Raw genomic sequence first — 22,678 nt, forward strand, 5'->3', positions numbered from 1 at the left:
CACCATTTTCTCATATGTAATTCTAGACTTGTCTATGATGTTGAAAGCAAACTTGGATTGGGTTATAAAATAATCATGAGCAAAATATGCAACCTCAATCCTCGAAGGGTATCTAAGAAAACCTAAATCAATCATTTTAAAGCTTTGTTTCAAAACATTCTTAGTAAGACTAACTCTTTATTTGGCTTTTCTAGTGATGATCATATCGTCAACGAAGAGAAGAAGAATAACCATACATGCATTATATCTCATAATAAACATAGTAGTGTCAGTATAACAAGATGTAAATCTCAAGTCAATCATAACAAAACTAAATCGATCATACTAGGCTTTAGGCACATTTTTCAGACCATAAAGGGCTTCCCTTAAGTGAAACACTTTACTAATAGGAACCTCATATCTAGGCGGTTGATCCATATAAACTTCTTTTTTCAATTCACTATTGAGGAAGGCATTCTTGACATCCATCTGGTAAATTGGTCAACATCTAATGGCAACTACAACTTTAAGAGTTCTAACAAAAGCCATCCTAGCTACTGGAGAAAAAGTTTCATCATAATCTGTACCATACTTTTGAGAGTAACCCTTGGTCACTAGTCTAGCTTTTCTCTAAGGTTCCATCACTCTTGGTTTTCATTTTAAACACCCATCTACAACCTATTGTCTTCTTTCCATGAGGAAGACTTTTTATATCTCAGGTTTTTTTATTTTTCGAAGGCTTGTATTTCATCATTCATAGCACTTATCCATTCAGGACAATTCTTGGTCTGGTTGTATGAGGGTTCAAAGTAAGAAAATATTTTGGCAAGACTAGATCTATATTGAAGAGCAAAGTTTTCATAGGATACAAATCTATCTGGAGGCTTATGTATTATGACGTATTTTCTAAGAGTGCTTGGTTCTTGGTTTTCTATGTTAAAATAATGTTCTAAGTTATTTGGATGTCTATCGCCAGTTCTTCTTTCATATTGGATAACTGGAGGTCCACCATTAATGTCATTAGACTCACCATACTGGATGTCGGATCGAGGTTCATCATTAACTGTATTTTCGTGTGTTTTTCCATGATTTATAACTTCAAAAATTATGAAATTTTGGCTAAGTATTTAATGAATATGATAAAAATCATGGAAAATATCTTTAAAGATAGGTGACGTCAGCTGGGTCTGGGCGTGGCCTAGGGCCCACTGGCAAAACCAAAATGAGAATTAATATTTGAGAAATTTTTTATTTTTAACCTTTAAATTCGAGCAAAATTTGAGTAAAATTCAGGTTAAATTTAGGCAAAATTCAGGTAAGTATACCGTTAGATACATCTCTAAGAATGTTGGTGCTTTTTTTTTTCTAAAATCGGGTTACGGTTTGCCCAAAAATAATGTTCTTAAAAAATGATCTGCCTCTATTTTTACTTTTTTCTGGATTGGATCCGCTCCATTTGATCCAAGTTGATATGGATCTGCACATAGTCCAAGATCCATATTGACTAGGATCTGGTCCAGGTTGGATCCAAATATGGATTTGAAATCCATCTATGGCAATTTTAAAACCATTTTGAATTTAAAGTTTAAAAAAAACTTTAAAATAGAATAAGGATAAGGTAGAGTTCTACCTACTCCATTGTGAAGAATCCTTGCAAATAATCAAGTTTTCAAATAACTTGATACTTCAAATACTAAGACACAAAATAAATGCACAGTGTTTATAAGCTTTACACCGTAAAAGAAGTGCAATAAATGCACAGTGTTTATAAGCTTAAGGAGACAACTCCTTAGTGTAATACTTATATTCAATGGGCTCACATAGCCCTTATTTATAAACACACTTAAAGAGTCGTTGGGCTATTCCCAACGGCTCTTATTAGAGACGTTGGGAATCAACCCAATGTCTATCTTTTTAAACTGTGTACAACAGTCAGTGGATGATTGTTGTACACTGTACACAGTCAGCCACTGACTGTGTACAAAAATATTACATAAAAGAACAAAAACAAGAAATGAAAAAAAAATTACAAAAATAAGAAAAAATAAAGAGGAATTACATTCATATTAAAAAACATGCATATGCATAAAATATAAAAATGACTAAAATACCCCTACAACTAATACATTGTCTTATGAATTACAATTTAACACCCCCCCTCAAACTTAGGACAAGATGACCGAAAGTTTGCCAAGGAGGAAATTGAACCGCGGAGCACACAATGCTTTGGTGAAGAAATCTGCCAACTGATATTCTGAAGTTACATATGGAAGATCTATAACTCCTTTCATATACGCTTCCCGAACATAGTGATATTCCATCTCAATGTATTTAGTCCGCTCATGAAAAGTATGATTTTTGGCAATGTATATTGCACTCTTGTTATCATAGCATAGCTTGGTGGGCCCTTCTATTGAGATCCCCATGTCTTCTAATAACTGATGAATCCATATAATTTCCATGGTAGTAGTCGTCATGGCACAATATTCAGCTTCTGTTGAGGATATAGACACTTTTTGCTGCTTCTTACATCTTCATGAAATCAGTGAGTCTCCTAAAAACACACAAAAACCAGTGGTGAAGTGACGGTTATTTGGGTCACCTTCTCAATCAGAGTCAGTATAAGCAATTAATTTAAATTCAGAAGAAGAGGATAAGAATATTCCCTTGTTTAGTGTGTTCTTTATGTATCTTACGACCTGCAAGATGGCACTCATGTGAATTGATGTTAGTGTATGTTGGAACTGACTTGCAGTATGAACTGCATGAGAGATATCTGGTCTAGTAATACTCAGATACATCAAAGATCCTACAAGTTGTCTGTAGGGTGTGGGATCGGAGAGAGAAATACCATAATCAATCTTCATTTTTGCTCCTACTATAGCAGGAGTTTTACAAACCTTATCATCCGTAATACCTGACCTGTCAATAATCTCAGAGGCAAGCTTAGTTTGAGATAAAAAATACCCTCTATGAGAGTATGCTACTTCAATACCCAAAAAATAACTTAGAAATCCCAAATCAGACATTTCAAACCTATCCTTCAAATTTGATTTTATGCTTTTAACCCCTTTAGAATCACTTCTGGTTATAAGCATATCATCCACGTATAAGAGTAGAATAATAATCACTGCATTGGTTTTTTAACAAATAAGGCAGTGTCAGTGAAACAGGAAGAAAAACCATTTTCTAACATTATAGAGTTAAATCTATCATACCAAGCCTTGGGGGCTTGTTTTAAACCATAAAGTGTTTTTCGAAGGTGAAGCACTTTCTCTTTGGGAGTCTCCATTCCTGGTGGAGCATCCATATATACCTCTTCATTCAGATCACCATTTAGGAAGGCGTTTTTAACATCCATTTGTTGATTGAGGCAACGATAATGAGACATTGGACAGTGACCATTTGATCAACAGGGGCAAAAGTTTTTTCATAGTCAATCTCGTATTCTTGATTATATTCTTTTGCAACTAATCGAGCCTTATATCTCTCAAGAGATCCATCACTCTTAGTTTTTACCTTAAATACCCATCTACACTCTATTGAGAATTTTCTAAGGCTTTAATTTCTTCACTCATTGCATTTTGCCACTCAGGATAGTCCTTTGTTTGATTATATGTGAAATGTTCAAAGTATGAATAATTTTTTGCTAAACAAGCTCTATAGTGAGGTTCAAAGGATTCATATGGCACAAATCTATCTGGAACTCTACGTGGTCTCTTTCAATGCCTAATTCTTGTGTTTTCTTGTTCGCTCCCCCCTCTCATGCGGGAAACAGGAAGACGTGGGAGAGGGGGACTCACCTGGAGGTCGTCGGCGGAGTCAGACGGTGCCGGACGAAGGTGGGTAGCGGGCGTCGGCGACAGCGAGAAGGAGGGGGAGACAGAGGAAGAGGGAAAATCGGGTGAGCCGAGAGGGGGAAAAGGGGCGTCGGGGAGAGGAGAGGCGACGGGGAGGGGAAAGCCTTTGATGCTTTCCCCCCCTCCCGCCTGCTTCATTTATAAGCAGGAAAAGGGGGAGCGAGCACCGCTCAGTAGGCCCTTACGGCCTACCGATAGCCTTCCTCTCACGGGGGCTCAGATCCGGGTCTGATCCGGATCCGACCCGCGTCCGGGATGATTATGTTTTTTTTTCTAGTTTTAACATCCTAACCCCCTTAAACAAATTTCGTCCGCGAAATTTTCATTAATATTATTTTTCAATGTACAACTCTGGGTACTTTTCCCTGATATCTGCTTCAGGTTCCCTAGTACATTCGTCGATTCCATGATGTTGCCATCGGATCTTTACAAAAGGTATTGTTCTCGCTATCTCAACTCCCGATCGCGACGATCGATGATTTTTATCGGTCTTTTCTCGAAATTCATATCCTCATCAATCTGAATGTCGTCAAACTTGATGATGTGGGAAGGATCGTGAACATACTTTCTTAACATAGATACATGGAAGACGTTATGAATCTGTGCATATTGGGGAGGCAACGCTACGCGATAAGCCGCTTCGCTGATGCCATCCAAAATCTCAAAAGGGCCAACGAACTGGGGACTTAGCTTCCCTTTCTTTCCAAAACGAAAAACCCCCTTGGTTGGAGAAACCTTGACGAACACCATGTCTCCTATTAGAAAAACGAGCTCTCGACGATGACGATCGGCATAACTTTTCTGCCGGCTCTGAGCTGAAGGGATACGATCCCGGATGATTCGCACCTGTTTCGAATAATGTTGAAGTACAAGAGGATCCTCCTATCTTCTTTCTCCTACTTCATCCCAATACATAGGCGATCGGCATGGCCTTCCGTATAAAGCTTCATTGGGAGCCATGCCGATACTAGCGTGGAAACTATTAATATACGCAAACTCCTCTAAACTGAGATAGGAATCCCATTCACCCTTCCACTCCAACATGCAGGCCCGCAACATATCCTCCAGGGTCTAAATAGTCCGCTCAGACTGACCATCAGTCTGAGGGTGGAAAGCCGAGCTGAAACTCAGCTTGGTGCCTAGAGCCTGTTGGAGCTGCCCCCAGAATCTCGACGTGAATCTGGGATCACAGTCAGAAACAATAGAAACCGGAACACCGTGGAGTCTTACAATCTCGCGGATATAAAGACCAGTCAGGCTATCAAGAGACTGGCCGAGGCGGATAGGTAGAAAATGCGCTAATTTGGTGAGTCTATCGACGATCACCCAAATCGCGTCGTGCTTTCGTCGAGTCCTAGGAAGGCCAACTACAAAGTCCATGGCGATTCCCTCCCACTTCCATTCTGGGATATCCAAGGGTTGCAACGTTCCTCCTGGCCGCTGATGCTCGATCTTTACCTGCTGACTGATGAGGCATCTTGAGACGAACTCGGCCACATCCTTCTTCATGCCATTCCACCAAAAATTCCTCTGCAGGGCTTTGAGCATCTTTGTGCTCCCCAGGTGGACGGTATATCTCGACTTATGGGCTTCAGTTAAAATTTCACTCCTCAGGGTGGGGTCATTTGGGACCCAAAGGCGCTGCCCAAGCCAAACGTTGTCTCCTTCCCCCATGCGGAAAGAAGAACCATCACACAAAGCTTGCGATCTAAACTCTTCAAAGCGAGAGTCGCCCTTTTGGCTGGCAACGATCCTGGGGAACAGGTCAGGTCGAATTACCAAATTCGACAACCTCACCGGACCGGGTGCTACAGAAAATGGATTCTAGGATGCAAGGTCTTCGAGCAACTTCCAACCTGTTGATAATACATTAGCGAGAACCCCCTAACGACTTGCGACTGAGTGCGTCAGCAACCACATTTGCCTTGCCCGGGTGGTAAGAAAGGGAAAAATCATAGTCCTTCAAAAATTCAAGCCAGCGACGCTGTCGCATATTCAATTCTTTTTGGGAGAAGAGGTACTTAAGGCTCTTATGGTTGGTAAACGCTTCGAATTGTTTTCCATATAGATAATGACGCCAAATCTTTAGAGCAAAAACGACGGCAGCTAATTCGAGATCATGTGTTGAGTAGTTCTTCTCATGAAGCTTAAGCTGGTGAGATGCATACGTGATTACCCTTCCATTCTGCATAAGAACGCCTCTCAAGCCCGATCCGCAAGCGTCGGTATAATTTACGAAGCCGCCCTTACCGGACGGCAAAGCCAAGATAGGGGAAGTCGTAAGACGCTCCTTCAATAGCTGAAAACTGGCCTCACAACGATCATCCCATACGAATTTGGCTTCCTTTTTCAGCAACCGAGTCATAGGCAAAGCGATTTTTGAAAAATCCTGGATAAAATGCCTATAATATCCTGCTAACCCAAGAAAACCTCGAATGTCACGGACATTCTGCAGCTGCGGCCAGTCTAGCATAACTTCAACCTTTGAAGGGTCTACAGAGACACCCTTGCTAGAAATGATGTGGCCCAAGAACATTACTTCCTCGAGCCAAAACTCGCACTTGGAAAACTTCGCAAAGATCTGCTCTTTCCTTAAGGTCTCTAAAACGATGCGCAAGTGCCCACGATGTTGCTCCCGACTTTCTGAGTAGACGAGAATATCATCAATGAACACTATCACAAAGATGTCCAAGAACGGTCTGAACACTCGATTCATAAGGTCCATGAATGCAGCAGGAGCATTCATAAGACCGAAGGGCATAACTGTAAACTCATAATGCCCATACCGGGTGCGAAAAGCTGTTTTTGAGATATCGCTGTCCTTGATCCTGAGTTGGTGGTATTCGGATCTCAAATCGATCTTGGAGAAGATCTTGGCCTTCTGCAACTGGTCAAAAAGGTCTTCAATACGCGGCAAAAGGTACTTATTTTTAATCGTCACCTGGTTGAGCATTCTATAATCTATGCACAACCTCAAGGTTCCATCCTTCTTTTTCACGAAGAGTACAGGAGCTCCCCAGGGTGATACGCTTAGACGAATGAATCCTTGATCTAAAAGCTCCTGTAACTGCCTTTTGAGTTCTTCGAGCTCGGCAGATTCCATCCGATATGGGGCCTTAGATATGGCGGCAATTCCAGGCAACAATTCGATGCCAAATTCCACCTCACGAGGCGGAGGAAGGCCAGACAACTTCTGGGAAAAGATATCTGGAAACTCACTAACCACATCTAGGGTATCAATAAGCGCAGGCGTAGGGTCCGACTTAACGACGTTGATGAGGAAAGTTGGACAACCCTTGCAAATGAAGCTACGAGCCTTAAGGGTTGAAATCATCCGGCTTGCTTGCATGGGTCGAGGAATTCGAAATTCCACTTTCGAAGAATCCTGAGGGGAGAAGGTGATCTTGCCCTGGCGACAAACGATTTTGGCATGATGCTGGGACAGCCAATCCATGCCCAAAATGAGGTCAAATTCTGACATATTCAACAAGATGGAGCATGCAGGCGAAAGACGATCCGAAATTACCACATCGAGATCAGGAATAAACGTCACACAACTAGCGTTCTCCCCCAACAGATTATATACTTTTAAAGCTGTATGCAAGCGCAGAACAGGCGATTGCAACTGGGCCGCAAATTTTGTCGAAATAAAGGTGTGCGTAGCACCACAATAAAAAAGAACGAAAACAGCATGGTCGACAACTAAGAGAGTACCTTGTACGAGTTCTCTTTTGGTCAACTGCTCGACGATAGTGGCGTAGACTCGCCCTGGGACTTTATTCACTCCGCTGCTCTGCGGTTGCTGCTGCTGCTGGTACGTTGGTTGGGGCTGTTGCTGATGAGGAGACTGAGGTACTCCACCCAACTGCCTGAATTCATCGACCGCCTTTTTGCGACAATCACGAGCGTAGTGACCCATTTTACCGCAATACAAACAACCCCCCGTATCCAAGGGGCATGGCTGTCCGACGTGACATCCCTTGCACCTAGCGCATCCATTCCCCGCGGGTCATCGAGGCGGTGGGCGATTCTGTTGGTGTTGCCTCTTTGCAGGTAGTCCTTGCTGCTTCCCTTCTTCGGACTTAACGGGAAAAGGTGGTCGCCGCACCTGACCATGAGACTGTGCTTTCTTCTGGTCACCTCCAGATACAGGTGACTTTTTAACCTGTGCCGCTCTCGAACGTTCTCAATCCTCGTTTAAGAGGGTCGCTGCTGAGAAGGTCACGGGCATGCTTGAAAGGACCCGGTACCTGAGTCCTTCCTTTAGGCCACGGACAAATTTGCCTGCTCGCTCGCGTTCACTTTCAAAAAGAGTAGGGCAGTATTGTTCCAATTGCTGAAGCGTGGCGATGTAATTGCCCAACGATAAGCTGCCCTGACCCAGCTCCAAGAATTCCGCCTTTTTCTTTTCCCTCGCATGAGGAGGAAAGTAATTTTCGTAAAACACACACCTAAAAGCATCCCATGGGATGACCTCTGCATTCGGGAAATGCCTTTTCCGAGTCGCGTCCCACCAAACTCTAGCATTGTCCTTTAATCGGAAGGACCCAAATAAAGTTTTCTTTTCATCGGAAACCGAAAGGACCAGAAACACCCTTTCGATTTCTTGGACCCACTGCTCTGCGGCGTCGGGATCTACCTTGCCGAAGAAAGTTGGAGGGTCTAGTTTTAAGAATTTCTCGTAAGTGACCCCCGAATCTGTAGGAACACACTCTCTTTGTGTGGCGACTTGACTTTTGATCGTCTCGGCCAAAGTGCTGAGGGTATCCATCACGAATCCCCTTTGCTCAGACCATTCGTCGGCGGAATCTTCATTCGAACTTCTCCTCATCCTTGAAAATAATACAACGAACTAAGTTAAGCTTACGACTAAAACAACAAGCAACATAATATATTTCATCATCCCTTTTTGTATAAAGTATCCAGAATATTCGGCAATGCCGATACAAAAGCATCAAAATGAGAGTAGTCTAGTACAAAAAGTATATAGACCCAGACCAACTCTTAACATCCAAGACTCCCTTCAGACGGGACCAAAGAACTGACAGAGATATTCCCTCTTATTCCCTGTGCGTCTAAAATTGCGCTTGGGGGTAAATGGGAGATCATCGTCATCCTTCGAAGGATATTCCCCGTAAAGAGGAGTAGCAGGCGTGTATTATGGAGAATATGACACATCCGAGTCCGAAACATAAATGGTCGGAGACTCGGGCACAACAATCGGCATTACGGAGGCTAGCATATGAAGCTCTGACGGAGTTGGGGTCTTGCCTAAAACTGTTGGCTCGACCCGAGGCGGTGGAGGAGGAGACGCCCCCCTGTTTGCTTGGGTGGGGAAGGCCACAGCTGTAATAATCGCAAATTTTATACAATTACCTAAAAACTGTGCGTATATACATATGTTATAATTAGCATGATTTGGGCTTAGGATCCGTTACCTGGATCCAAAAAGAAAAAAATATATATGGGTATTAAAGTATAATAGCAAATAAACTTGTCGAATCCATCGTTGGACCCAAGTGGATCCAACCCATGGATCCACTGTTATTCACGCGACCCGGATCCACGCTTTTAAAATCCCCGGATCCAGCGTCGCGGGTCGTGGTTCGGACCTGGACCCAGCCCCGAACCCGGCCCACACCCTGCAAAAGGAAAGGAGTGGGGGTTAAAAAAATAAAAAATAAATAAAAATAAAGGGGCAACCCGATAGGGGTTGCCCGATAAAAATAGGAAGGGGGGAAAACCCCCTCCCTCGATAAATCACAGGTTAGGGTTCTTTTGAACCCTAACACATTGAGAGTGGGGGAGATGGGGGAGGGAAACCGCAGCCGCCGGAGGGGAAAGCTTCCTTCCTTTTTGTAATGAGATATTGCGGAAATATAAAGAGTGCATACAAGCACATACAACAATGAATAAAAGAGAAAATATCACAAGTCCACGAAGGGACAATACAAGCACAAGCCTTTAAGAAGGCAACAATATACAAAGCCTCTTATTGAAATGAGAGAGGAGCTCTCCAAGATGAAAATACACAAGGGGATCACCCCTATTTATACAAGAGAAGGAGAAGGAAAAAGGAGGGCCAAAGGGCCTCAAAAGGAGAGCCAAAAGGGGGCTCCCATAGAGTCGTTGGGAGCCCCCAACGGTCACATGGGCTCCAACGACTTCTATGTTGGAGCCCCTTTTGGTCCTCAAAAATAATAAAAAGAAAAATAATAAAATAAATAATAAAAATTACATTTGATCAAAAAGGAAAAAATGTTGTTTTCTAAAACAACTGTGAAATTACAAAAATACCCCTATCGGGTATTGATGTAATAAACAGAATATATATATATATATATATATATATATATATATATAATAGGTACATTTTAACACCCCCCCTCAAACTTTACGGGGGAAGGACGGAAAGTTTGCCGAGAAGAAACATGAACCGAGGAGCTGGAAGAGCTTTGGTGAAGAAGTCTGCCAACTGATATTCTGAAGTGACATATGGCAGAGCAATAGTTCCTCGTAAAAATTCGTCACGAACATAGTGGCAATCCATTTCGATATGCTTCGTACGTTCATGAAAAGTATGATTGCTTGCGATATAGATGGCACTCTTATTGTCGCAACACAGCTTGGAGGCTTCAGTAATATCAACTCCCATATCTTTAAGCAAACTGCGAAGCCATACAAGTTCCATTGTTGTGGTTGCCATTGCCCGGTACTCAGCTTCAGTGGATGAGAGTTAAACTTTCTGCTGCTTCTTGCATCGCCAAGCAATTAATGAGTCCCCTAAAAAGACACAAAAACCAGTAGTTGAGACTCGATCATTGGGATTACCTCCCCAATCTGCATCAGTATAAGCAAGAAGATTCAAAGGGGAAGAGGAGGATAGAAATAGCCCTTTATTGATGGTATTCCGAATGTAGCGAATGATTCGGAGAACCGCACTCATATGCACGGTTGTAGGAGCATGCTGAAATTGACTGACTGAGTGAACCGCATGAGTGATATCTGGTCTGGTGATGGTTAAATATGTAAGAGACCCAATGAGTTGTCGGTACGGTGTAGGATCTTCCAGAAGAACCCCATCTTCTAACCGTAACTTGGCATTAATAACCTCGGGAGTCTCTACCTTCTTATCATCAGAAATCCCAGACTTAGAACATATATCTGCAGCAAGCTTCATCTGTGACAAAATATATCCTCTAGGAGAATATGCAACCTCAATTCCAAGAAAATATATGAGAAAACCTAAATCAGACATATCAAAATTATCTTTTAACATATTTTTAACATTAATAATACTACTTTGATCATTTCCAGTGATAATCATATCATCAACATAAAGCAACAAAATTACGATACTAGAACCTGCATTTTTAACAAAAAGAGCAGTGTCAGTATAACAAGAATGAAATCCTAATTTTATCATGATATCACTAAAACGATCATACCAAGCCTTAGGAGCTTGTTTAAGACCATATAATGCCTTTAAAAGCCGAAGTGTTTGACCTTGCTTAATATTTATTCCGGGTGGTGGATCCATATAAACTTCTTCACTTAAACTTCCATTTAAAAAAGCATTTTTTACGTCAAGTTGATAAATAGGCCATTTTTTGGTTGATGCGACAACTATTAAGGTTCTGACACTTGTCATACGAGCTAGGGGGCGAATGTTTCTTCGTAATCAATACCATATTCTTGGGAGTATCCCTTAGCAACCAATCTTGCTTTATATCGTTTCAACGAGCCATCGCTTTTAGTTTTAACTTTGAAGACCCAACGACAACCAATAGGTTTTTTGTGTGAGGGTAGATCAACTACTTCCCAAGTATTGGCCTTTTTTAAAGCATTTAGTTCAACTTGCATTGCTTCAACCCAATGAGGTATAGATTTAGCTTGATTATAGTGGGTTGGTTCAAAATAAGAGTGTAGAGTTATCAAACATGCCCGATAGTGGGGAGTTAAAGAGTCATAGGAGACAAACCTATTTGGGGGTATTGATATTCTAGAAGAATGCCTAACTTGTGGTTCCTAGATTCGGAAATTTGAGAGTATTTTTCGAGGGCACTAATAGGTTTTTCTTGATTTCTTCTTGAGTAAACATTTATATTGGCATTGCTATCATGAACATTTGTATTTGAATTATTATCATTTGAGAGTGTTATGTCAAGAGGGGATACCTCGTGAGTGTCATCTATGTTTTCAAGAGAATCTTCTTGTATGTCATCAATAAGATCATATAAGAATACATAATCAATTTCATTTGTCTCTTCTATTTTATCAAAACCGTTTTCGTCTTCGAGAAATGTTACATCTTTTGAAACATATAGTTTATCATTCTTAAAATCATAACATCTATACCCTTTTTGATTTTCACCATATCCAAAAAATACACATTCAATTGCTTTGGGAGATAACTTATCCCTTTTATGTAGTAGGACAAAACATTTGCAACCAAAAATACGAAGTCGATTAAAATCGGGTGAAAACTTAAAGAGTTTCTCATAGGGAGAAGCATTTTTTAACTTAGAGGAGGGCATTCTATTGATTAGATAGGTTGAGGTAAGAACGGCTTCCGCCCAAAATTTTTTTGGAATATTTCTAGACACAAGCAATGTTCTAGCGGTTTCTATAATGTGCCTATGTTTCCTTTCCGCTAGGCCATTTTGTTGGGGAGTCCTAGGACATGACTTTTGATGACAAATGCCATTTTGGCTTAAATAATTTTGGAATTCGTGAGATAAGTATTCACCACCGGAATCGGATCTTAAAATAGATATGTTACTTTGAAATTGATTTTGAACATTTTTATGAAAATCTTTAAAGAAAGTAAATACTTCCGACTTATGACTAAGGAAATAAATCCAAACATACCGAGTAAAGTCATCAACAAACGTAACATAATATGAATAACCCCCTTTAGACATAACCGGAGAAGGACCCCAAACATCCGAATGCACCAATTCAAAAGGCCTTGATGAGAAAAAAGATCTAGTTGGAAAAGGAATAGACTTCATTTTTCCAAAAATGCAATCTTTGCAATTAATTTCTTTTTCCTTACAAAATTTGTTTCCAAAAGGAAAGACATACATTTTGGAATAACTTGGATGACCAAGTCTTTTATGCCAAGTTTCCATATTTTTTTCTTGGACATAAGAACAAAAAAAATTTGTAGGGAGATCAAGATGGTCCATATAATAGAGGTCTCCCTTTCTATGGCCTTGCCCAATCCGCTTCCCGGACCGGAGATCCTGCACAAAGCAACCATTAGATGAGAAAGATATTTCACATCCATGGTCGGCAATTTGAGAAACCGAAAAAAGGTTTAAATTTAATTTGGGAACAACTCTTACTTTTGGAACACAAAAATTTTGAGAATCTTTAAAAGAGTCAATACTTGAAATTTTCAAAAAAGTTCCATCGGCCGTTGAGACACAAGAGTCCTTTGAATTGATGCAAACATCACTAAGTGCATTCTCATGAGGGGTCATATGAAAAGAAGCTCCGGAATCAAGGATCCAAGAATACGTACCGGGTGATGATGTCGAAGCAATGGCCGCACCCGATGTGGAGGAAGAAACTTTAAGCATTTGTTGGAGAGCCATAGATATTTGTCCAAGAGTTTCTTTAATGTCATTGTTTTTGCCTTCATCTTCTTTGGAGGTGGTTTCTTCAAGAGAGGCTACTTTAGGCTTGAAGGCTCCCATAAGCTTTGGACAAACGGGTCTAATGTGACCCGGCTCATTGCAATAATGACAAACAATCATTTTTCTTCCTCCATTGTAGTTCCCTTGTTTCCCAAAATGAGGAGGCTTATAGGTTCTAACATTGTTACCCGGTTTGGATACGGCAAGGACTTCATCAACATGCTTACTCATGCCAAGCCTTGTCTCCTCTTGAGTGATTTCGGCAATAGCATCCTCAATAGGAGGAAAAATAGATCTATGGAGAAGTGAGGATCTCACTTGCTCAAATTCGGGGCGTAGCCCAAAAAGAAATTGAAACAATCGCTCTTGTTCCATTTGTTTTTGTCTTAAATCAACATCTTCCATAGAAACCCACTTTGGCTCTAAAAGAGCCAATTCATCCCATAGTGGGTTAAGGGCACTATAGTAGTCTTGAATGCTAGAATCACCTTGCTTGGTGGTTCTAACTTTTTCTTGCAAGAAGTATGCTCTTGCAAGATCCTTTTGGGTATACATACCCCTCATAAAGGACCAAGCCTCATTGGCTCGACGAAATTTAGCTATATTAGCACATACCTTAAGCTCCACATTGTTCATAAACCACGCAAGGATTTTTGCGTGATTGCTTTCCCAATCTTCTACTTTCTTTTGATGATTTTCAATGGCCTTGAGACGAGCATCTCCCTCAAGAGCTTTTTCTTGATCTTCTTCCATTTTTGTGAGCATAATCTTCGGTTCCGGAACGGTCCCCATGACATAACCCCAAAGCTTCTTCCCTTTGAGATTATTCTCCATTGCCGATGCCCACATCATATAGTTCTTTCCATTGAGTTTGAAAGAAAGATCAATCTTTGTCTCCATGATGTTGCCAAGAAGTGAGAAGATGTCCACCAAAATAAGAGATACACGAACCACACATTTCCTTCAAGAATCGAGTGGCTCTGATACCATGTAATGAGATATTGCGGAAATATAAAGAGTGCATACAAGCACATACAACAATGAATAAAAGAGAAAATATCACAAGTCCACGAAGGGACAATACAAGCACAAGCCTTTAAGAAGGCAACAATATACAAAGCCTCTTATTGAAATGAGAGAGGAGCTCTCCAAGATGAAAATACACAAGGGGATCACCCCTATTTATACAAGAGAAGGAGAAGGAAAAAGGAGGGCCAAAGGGCCTCAAAAGGAGAGCCAAAAGGGGGCTCCCATAGAGTCGTTGGGAGCCCCCAACGGTCACATTTGTGACCGTTGGGGGCTCCAACGACTTCTATGTTGGAGCCCCTTTTGGTCCTCAAAAATAATAAAAATAAAAATAAAAAAATAAATAATAAAAATTACATTTGATCAAAAAGGAAAAAATAGTTGTTTTCTAAAACAACTGTGAAATTACAAAAATACCCCTATCGGGTATTGATGTAATAAACAGAATATATATATATATATGTATATATATATAATAGGTACATTTTAACACTTTTCGGAAGGCCACCCTCCTACAAAAGGTGGACCCTCGAACCCCTCTTTCTCCCTCTCTCACTATCCCATTTTCTCTCTCTCTCTCTCTATCTCTCTAACCCTCGGATCACCCTCCGATCTCTGGCTTGCAGCTCGAAGCTTTGTTGGGAGAAGCCGACCTCTCTAGTGGTGGTGCTGTCCAGGCCGACGACCTCCCCTCGTGGTTGACGCAACCCCTTCGCCGGAAAATAGTAGTAACTCTGCACTTTTATTGCTCGGTGTTGATTGCATCCGGTTATGATGGGTCTGTCAAGGAAGAAACATTGTTATCGCATGATTTGAGGGTTTCATTGGGTGTTTCTATGAAAAAAAAGGGGGTTTTGTTTTCAGTTAAGGGCTTATTTTAGATTTTTGCCAAGGGAGTTCGATTCCTGTTAAGAGGGCTTAGCCTGTCGTGTATTTGGGGTGTGAGGTTGTGGACCGAAGCATGTCTAATTCCAAGGGAAAATCACTATTAGATATACCATTTAAAAATTTGGTGGATCACTCACCTTTCTGTACACGGTTAATAAAGTTAGATAACTGTGGTGTACATTAATCTAAATTGTTGAACATGCGACCGGATGGGATGATGCCTATCGATTTCTTCTTTATGAGTTCCTGCTGTTAATATTACAAGCATATTGGAATTCAATTGCTTAACGAGGAAACTTTAGTATGCAATATCATTGGTTGGTAGATAATACGTGCAGTCCCATTTGGTTCAATGCATGTATGCATTACAGGTCGAAGTAGGTTAAATCTTTAGCATTTGACACATACAATGATTGCTATTTGAAAATATTCAGAGTTTGCATCTGATCCACACAGTTCATGGTTCTGTTATAGTTGTGAATGGTCAAAAAAAAATTTAGTTGCCTGTCTTCAAGGTTGAAACGGCTGATCAGAATTGTAATATGTTTAAATAGTAGATTGGGAGTTTGCGTAGTTGCCATATTAACATAGTTAATCAGAAGTGCGTGATAGTTTAAAGATGTCACATTATTTTGACAATTTTAATACTTGAGAAATATGTTATTTTGTGGAGTTTACCAAATCTGATTTTCTGTATTTGTTTCCTCTAACTGTCCATAAGCATGTTTAGGTGAATACTGTTGGCAGTACATGTCTAAATTTCGTTAGGTGAAAACAGCATATTGGTGTCAAATCCTTGATTATCAGATTTTGTGTCTGCTTCATGGTGCAGTACTTAAGCATGTTTAGGTAATTTACTGTTTGCAGCAGAATACTTCCGGTGAAGTCCTCTAACAAAATTTATGTTTGGCATTTTATCGTAATTCTGAAAATGTCTGTATTTAGCATCCATGCATCTGTAGTTCTATATCCCCAATTCATATCAGCTTAAGGTTGTAATTCTTTTTCTTTTTAATCCATAACTGAAACTGTCTGCAACACTTGCCCCTCTCACGCATGAAACAGGAAGACGTGGGAGAGGGGGACTCACCTGGAGGTCGCCGGCGGAGTCAGACGAAGGTGGCTAGCGGGTGTCGGCGGGTCGCAGCGACGGCGAGGAGGGGGAGACAGAGGAAGAGGGAAAATCGGGGGAGCCGAGAGGGGGAAAAGGGGCGTCGGGGAGAGGAGAGGCGACGGGGAGGGGAAAGCCTTCGATGCTTTCCCCCCCTCCCGCCTGCTTCATTTATAAGCAGGAAAAGGGGGAGCGGGCGCCGCTCGGTAGGCCCTTACGGCCTACCGATAGCCGTCCTCTCACGGGGGCTTGGATCCGGGTCGGATCCGGATCCGACCCGGGTCCGAGATGATTTTTTTTTCTAGTTTAAACAATATATCCAAGTATAGCGAGAGTAATCATCTACAAAAATAACATTATAAGTGTATCCTCCTTTGGAGGCAACATGTAATATCTCATAATTTTTCCTATATTTCAAGTTTGTAAATACAAATTTTAATTCAATAATTATATTTTATGTCTGAAATTAAAAATAATAAATTATTATATATGGGCTGACATCAATATGGGTCTGGACATGGTCCAGGGCCTATTGATGAGATCCATATATATATATATATATATATAGATATAGATATATATATAGATATATATATATATATAGGTTGACGTCAATATGGATTTGGACCTAGTCCAGGATCTATATCGACAAAAATGCCCATGTATATATTATAGTTTGACGTCAATATGGATGTGGACCTGGTCCAGGATCCATATCGCCTAAGACCCACGTATATATATATATAGGGCTTGACATCAATATGGATCTGGATGTGGTCGAGTTTCCATATTGACTAAGACCCATGTACACATATATGCAAATAAATGGGTTGATGCCAAAATGGATCTTGTTAGGGTCCATGATCCATATTGACCAATATCCATGAATATATATATATATATGGGCTGAAATCCGAGTGTATTTGGGTCATGGGTCCAGCCCCGACCCATAGCCCATTTATAAATCCTTTAAATAAAAATATGAAGTTAAAACTTTAACACGCACACACACACACACACACATATATATATATATATATATATATATATATATGTATATATATTTTAAAAAGGGGGTAGTTAAGTTAGAGAAGAGTTCTCTGTCCAGTAGAACTCTATAAAAAATAATAATAATAATTAAAAGGTTGGGCATCACTCCCTAGAAGACTCCTATAAAGAGAGAGGCTAAGCCTCCCTCTCCCAAGAACGTCAAATAGAGAGAGAGAGGAAAAAGAAGAGAGAGAAAAAAAAAGAGAAAGAGAGAAAAAAGAAGAGAGAGAAAGAGAGAGAGAGGAAAAAGTGAGAAAGAGAAAGGCATCACCTTCTCCACCTCCTCCTCCTATTCTTTTCGTGTTTTTGCAGCAGTAAGGTACAGGTTCTATTTTTCCAATAGAACGAGGGTTTAGCATGACTTAAATCGTATGGGTTTAAGGGGTAAACATGTCTGCAAATTTCTACATGCATACCACATGTATTTTTAATGTTCTTGATGCGTAAATCTGATTTTCTGCATCCTTAAACATGTCTGCAAATTTTTGCATGCATTCCATATGTATTTTTATTGTTCTTGATACTTAAATCTGATTTTCTGCATCCCTAAACATGTCTGCAAATTTCTGCATGCATACCGCATGTATTTTTATCGTTCTTGATGCTTAAATCTAGACAAATTTTGCTTTTCCATTTGGGGGGAGAACAGGGTCAGTTCAAATTCATTATGTTAAAGGAATAAATGTCAGGAAGGCCCTCAAAATTCATGCAGAATTTCCCATATTGCATGAAGCTTCATTGTATCTATTATTTTTGTACCCTTGATATATCTAGAAGCTATTGTGATTTATAACTTTCTATTATCACAAGAGCTATACTGTGCACCTTTTTGGTTCCCAGGTTATTAGGTTGATTTTCTTGTCAAATATTTCTTCTGCATTACCCAGCTCTTCTTTCTTTTTCTTCATTGTTTGAGTCCCTTGTTGTGCACATTCTGATTTGATTCTTGTTTACAATTGCAAGATATGGCGCAGTTTTAATGGATGAACAAAATGTGGATGAGAGCATTGGTTATACTGTGCTTCACAACTGTTCCTGTCAGCATGCAGCTCCAACCTACATCAATTTAGTGAATAACGCAATTTTGGGACTTGCTATGCATGACAAAAATATGGTTATTCGTACTCGAAACCATCCACTGCCGATGACAGCTACTCAACGCTCACAGCATCATGTCTGTTATGTTATTACCTTCTTTCTTGAATTCATACATGCATAGATACATACGTGCATATGCATGCACACACACACACACACACACACACACACACACACACATATATATATATATATATATATATATATTTGATACAATCATTTGTATGTACAATCTATCTGGAATCTGATGATGCAAGCTGTCTTGGCTCAGTCTGATGTTGTAGATGTGCGGTATGCTTGATTTAGTGGGAATTGGCCCTTGGATCATTTGATGCAGTTATGCCTTTTTATTCTTCAATAGCCAGAAAAACCTGCTCTGGTGTTTGAATCCAGTGATCCAAATGCTGATCCCCACTAAATGTAGCATGTAGATCACATCCGTGGGGTCCAATAGAGTCAAAAAACAAAAAAAAAATAGAGTTTGCTATTCCCTATATATATCATATCCAAAAATAACGGTCTTGTCTATTATCTCTGCAAGGCAATTTCTTGTGATAATTTAGGTTTAGTTGATAAATCTCAGGAAAAACTTGGTACTTATAATTATAAAAAAATATAAAAATAGCAAAAATAAGTAGGAAAATAAAATATTTAGATAATAACATACACATATAATAAATGGAATAAGTAAAAAATTTAAAAGAAAGAAGAGAAGCATATTTAAGATTTAGAAAATAAGTAAAAAAGTAAAATAAATGATAATATTGTGATATTTTCGTGATATACATAAATTTCTGATATTTTCAAAATATCAGAATATTTTCCCTTTAACAATGTTTTATGAATTTACAGCTATATTATCATGATATTTTCAAAAGATCACCTATGTGTGTGTGTGTGTGTGTGTGTGTGTGTGTGTGTGTGTGTGTGTGTGTGTGTGTGTGTGTGATACAGGATCCTTGCTAAATATGGCATGGTGCTAAATGAAACATTTTTTCAGATTTCTGGTGTTTTTTGAAATTCTAAGTGCACATGTTTTCAGCCTGATTCATTTTGGATGGAAAAAAAGGTATTTGGAGCCTCAAAAATTTATGAAAATTGTAGGCCGTTGATTTTTGAAATCTTATAAAAACCTATTCGTTAGGGCACAAAACTGTTGAGCTGGAAATATAGGTTCGGGCTTTATCCACTTAATCTGACCACATAGATATGTTTTGCATAGTTTGTTTGCTAAGGATCAAACCTTGGTTTATATATTTTTTCGATTTGAAAATATGATTTTTTGAGTTGTTAAATTGTAGTGCATTGTGGTTCATTGATTTTTTAATCCCTTAGAAATCCTACTTACATGTGAAAATCACATGATTCAAAACTCATTTTATACTAAACAAACCCTGTAGATCATATCCATATGGTATGATCTATAAAAAAAATCAAAAAGTAGAAAAGAAGTTGAATTATACTCAATAGTTTTGTGCCTTCAATAATACCAAATATTAACCCATATATATCTTTTTACTTTTAAATTTTGACCGTACGGATGTGATCTACATGCTCAATTTATAAGGATCAGCTCTTGGAGTGTTTGATTCCAATGCATAGTTAGGTTTTTATAAGGTTTGAAAAAACGACGGTCTAAAATCTTCATAAATTTTTGCGTGTCCAAATATCATTTTTTTCATAGAAAAACATGATCTGGGTGTCCATTCCTAATAAATCAACCATGCCAAACACATCTATGGTGCCAGAATTGCAAAAAAAGCGTCGAAAGATCCATAGAAATCCATTTAGTATGTTTTCATCACTTTCTCTTAGAGACCAGCATACCTTCGAACGCCTTTAGCGTCGAATGCCAACGAACGCTTGCTGGCCATCAGATTTAATGTTGAATCTGCTTACCAGCCTTTCATAAACTCTCTCTCTCTCTCTCTCTCTCTCTCTCTCTACACCGGAACCCTGGCAAACAAAGACCATTGGACTCCGATGCACTTCCCACTAGCTCATTCACGCCAGCGGAATCTCTCTCTCTTATGTTTGCTAAGGCTGCTGAAACCCTAGCTCTCTGAATTGATGTTCTCCTCATCCACATCCTTCCACTTGACCAAATATTACTTCCCTCACCACCACCTTCCCTCTTTCACACCACCACCTCTACTAGTGCATGCTCCACTCGTGCTCGTAGTTCCTCACGAGATCCTTCCCAACAAACCTCTCGTCCACCCACCCTCTATTTCCTCCATCCTTCCACACCACCAACTACTTTGTCTTTTTGTTGCTCTTCTTTCCCACTAAGGTAGTGTGCCTTCTGATGGTTGTGCATTAGGTGGTGAAGAGGAAGGTGGTCCGGCGTGGGAAGGATGGTGGTGGGAGGCAACACTTTGGTGGGGTCTATGTAGTCAAAAGCGCTAGGCAGTGCCTAGTTGGTAGACCCCTAAAAAGACTCGTCGAGGACTAGGTGGGACCAGTCGGATTAGTCGGTACCCCAATTAAAATTTAAAATGTACACAAAATATACATAAAAATATGTTTAGTTTTTTTTACTAATAAGATGTTTTCATTACATAAGTACAAAATTACACATGCTTTCACAAAATATATTAATATACATAACCAGAATATACATATATATAATTGTACACACACACATATACTTCCAATGTTTCACAGAAAAAATCCCAAAAACTAAGTAGTACACACACACACACACACACACACACACACACACACATATATATATATATATATATATAAGCATGTTTTCATGATTTCACAGAACAAATCACACAAAAACGCACACGTATATATAATTATATATAATACAAAAAATAACAATATATATAAGAATAATAAATGGCTAAATTGCCCTCGTGCATAGGCGGAGGCAGCTTAGTTGCTGACTAGGTGCCTTAGTCGGTGCCTAGTCAGCAAAATTGGTACCTTTTAAGGTACCTACCTAGGAATTGCAAAGCCTAGGCGTTTTACTTACGTCTAACTGACTAGGCAAAGTAGTCGGTGCCTAGTCGGGGCTTTTGACTACATAGGGTGGGCTGACAAATGTTGGTGGGAGGTGGCGCTCTACTGTAGGCGACCGATGGTCGTGGGAGGTGGCACTCTGGTGAGAGCAATGGATGGTGTTGAGAGAGAGAGAGAGAGAGAGAGAGTTTTCTTGGGGTTGTTGGATTTAAAATTAAATCTGGCACTAAAAAGGCTTTCATTGGTTGTTTGATGCTAACACCATTCAAAATTACCTTTGTTGGTCGAGATTAATGTTTGCTACCCTCGTGAGCAAGGAACCCCCTAGTAAAAAACTGTAATATCTGTAATTTTTAAATGTTTTTTGCACACCTAACCCTCCAAATGTGATCTACATGTTTGGTTGCAGATGTAACATACAGATCATTAAAAGACAGAATATCCCTATCTACACACACAAGTCTATTCTTATCAGGCTTGACCAAGCTCAAACGTTGTCTCATAGGAGAATTTTAAATAGGGTCGTTTTATCATGTGATCTTGATGCTGCTTCATTTTATTTTATTTTTGTCTATATGACTTCTCTTTTCTTTATAGGTTCTGCCATTTGATCTGACTCTTTATTTCTTTTTCTATTTTCTCCATTATCTAGTTTTGTTAATTTTAATATATCTATTTTGTCCATTAGTCTTATTCAGGCAAAATTAGTTTTTTATATTACTAAATTTCATTGGAAACTATCTTGGGATGGACATGATTCTCTTTTTTATTTTGTAGGATTTGGATGCATTTTCAGCTGCCATTATCATTAATATTGCTTTCTCCTTTATACCTGCATCATTTGCAGTTGCTATTGTAAAGGTACGTGTCTAGAGAGTATTTATCTAATATCCATTTTCCAAATCTGGAATGCATAGTCTATCAAACTCCAAAGTTCGGTGGCCTTGTCATTTTCCTCGCATGTTGCATTTCTTTCTTTGCCTACTTTCATCCCTGAAATTGTGAAGTTTCTGCTGTGTAACAAATTTAAATTTTTAAGATGGATGTTT

At 39.6% G+C, this 22,678-nt stretch overlaps 1 protein-coding gene across 5 annotated transcripts in view; it reads left to right on the forward strand.

The window, feature by feature from the left end:
- The window catches only part of ABCA1 (ATP-binding cassette A1), a 198,441-nt gene that overhangs the window by 121,594 nt on the left and 54,169 nt on the right, over positions 1-22,678 (forward strand). For all 5 annotated transcript variants that reach the window (XR_016428135.1, XR_016428136.1, XM_089990662.1 and 2 more), the window contains 2 exons: positions 18,522-18,732; positions 22,407-22,490. Coding sequence is in view for 3 of the 5 variants with exons in the window: in XM_089990662.1 (XP_089846788.1) it covers positions 18,522-18,732; positions 22,407-22,490 (295 nt within the window). In the remaining 2 variants the exon portion in view is untranslated. The remainder of the gene's footprint in view (positions 1-18,521; positions 18,733-22,406; positions 22,491-22,678) is intronic.

Source organism: Nuphar pumila, chromosome 15, assembly GCF_984573655.1.
Source record: "Nuphar pumila chromosome 15, dmNupPumi1.hap1.1, whole genome shotgun sequence".
Lineage (NCBI taxonomy): Eukaryota > Viridiplantae > Streptophyta > Magnoliopsida > Nymphaeales > Nymphaeaceae > Nuphar > Nuphar pumila.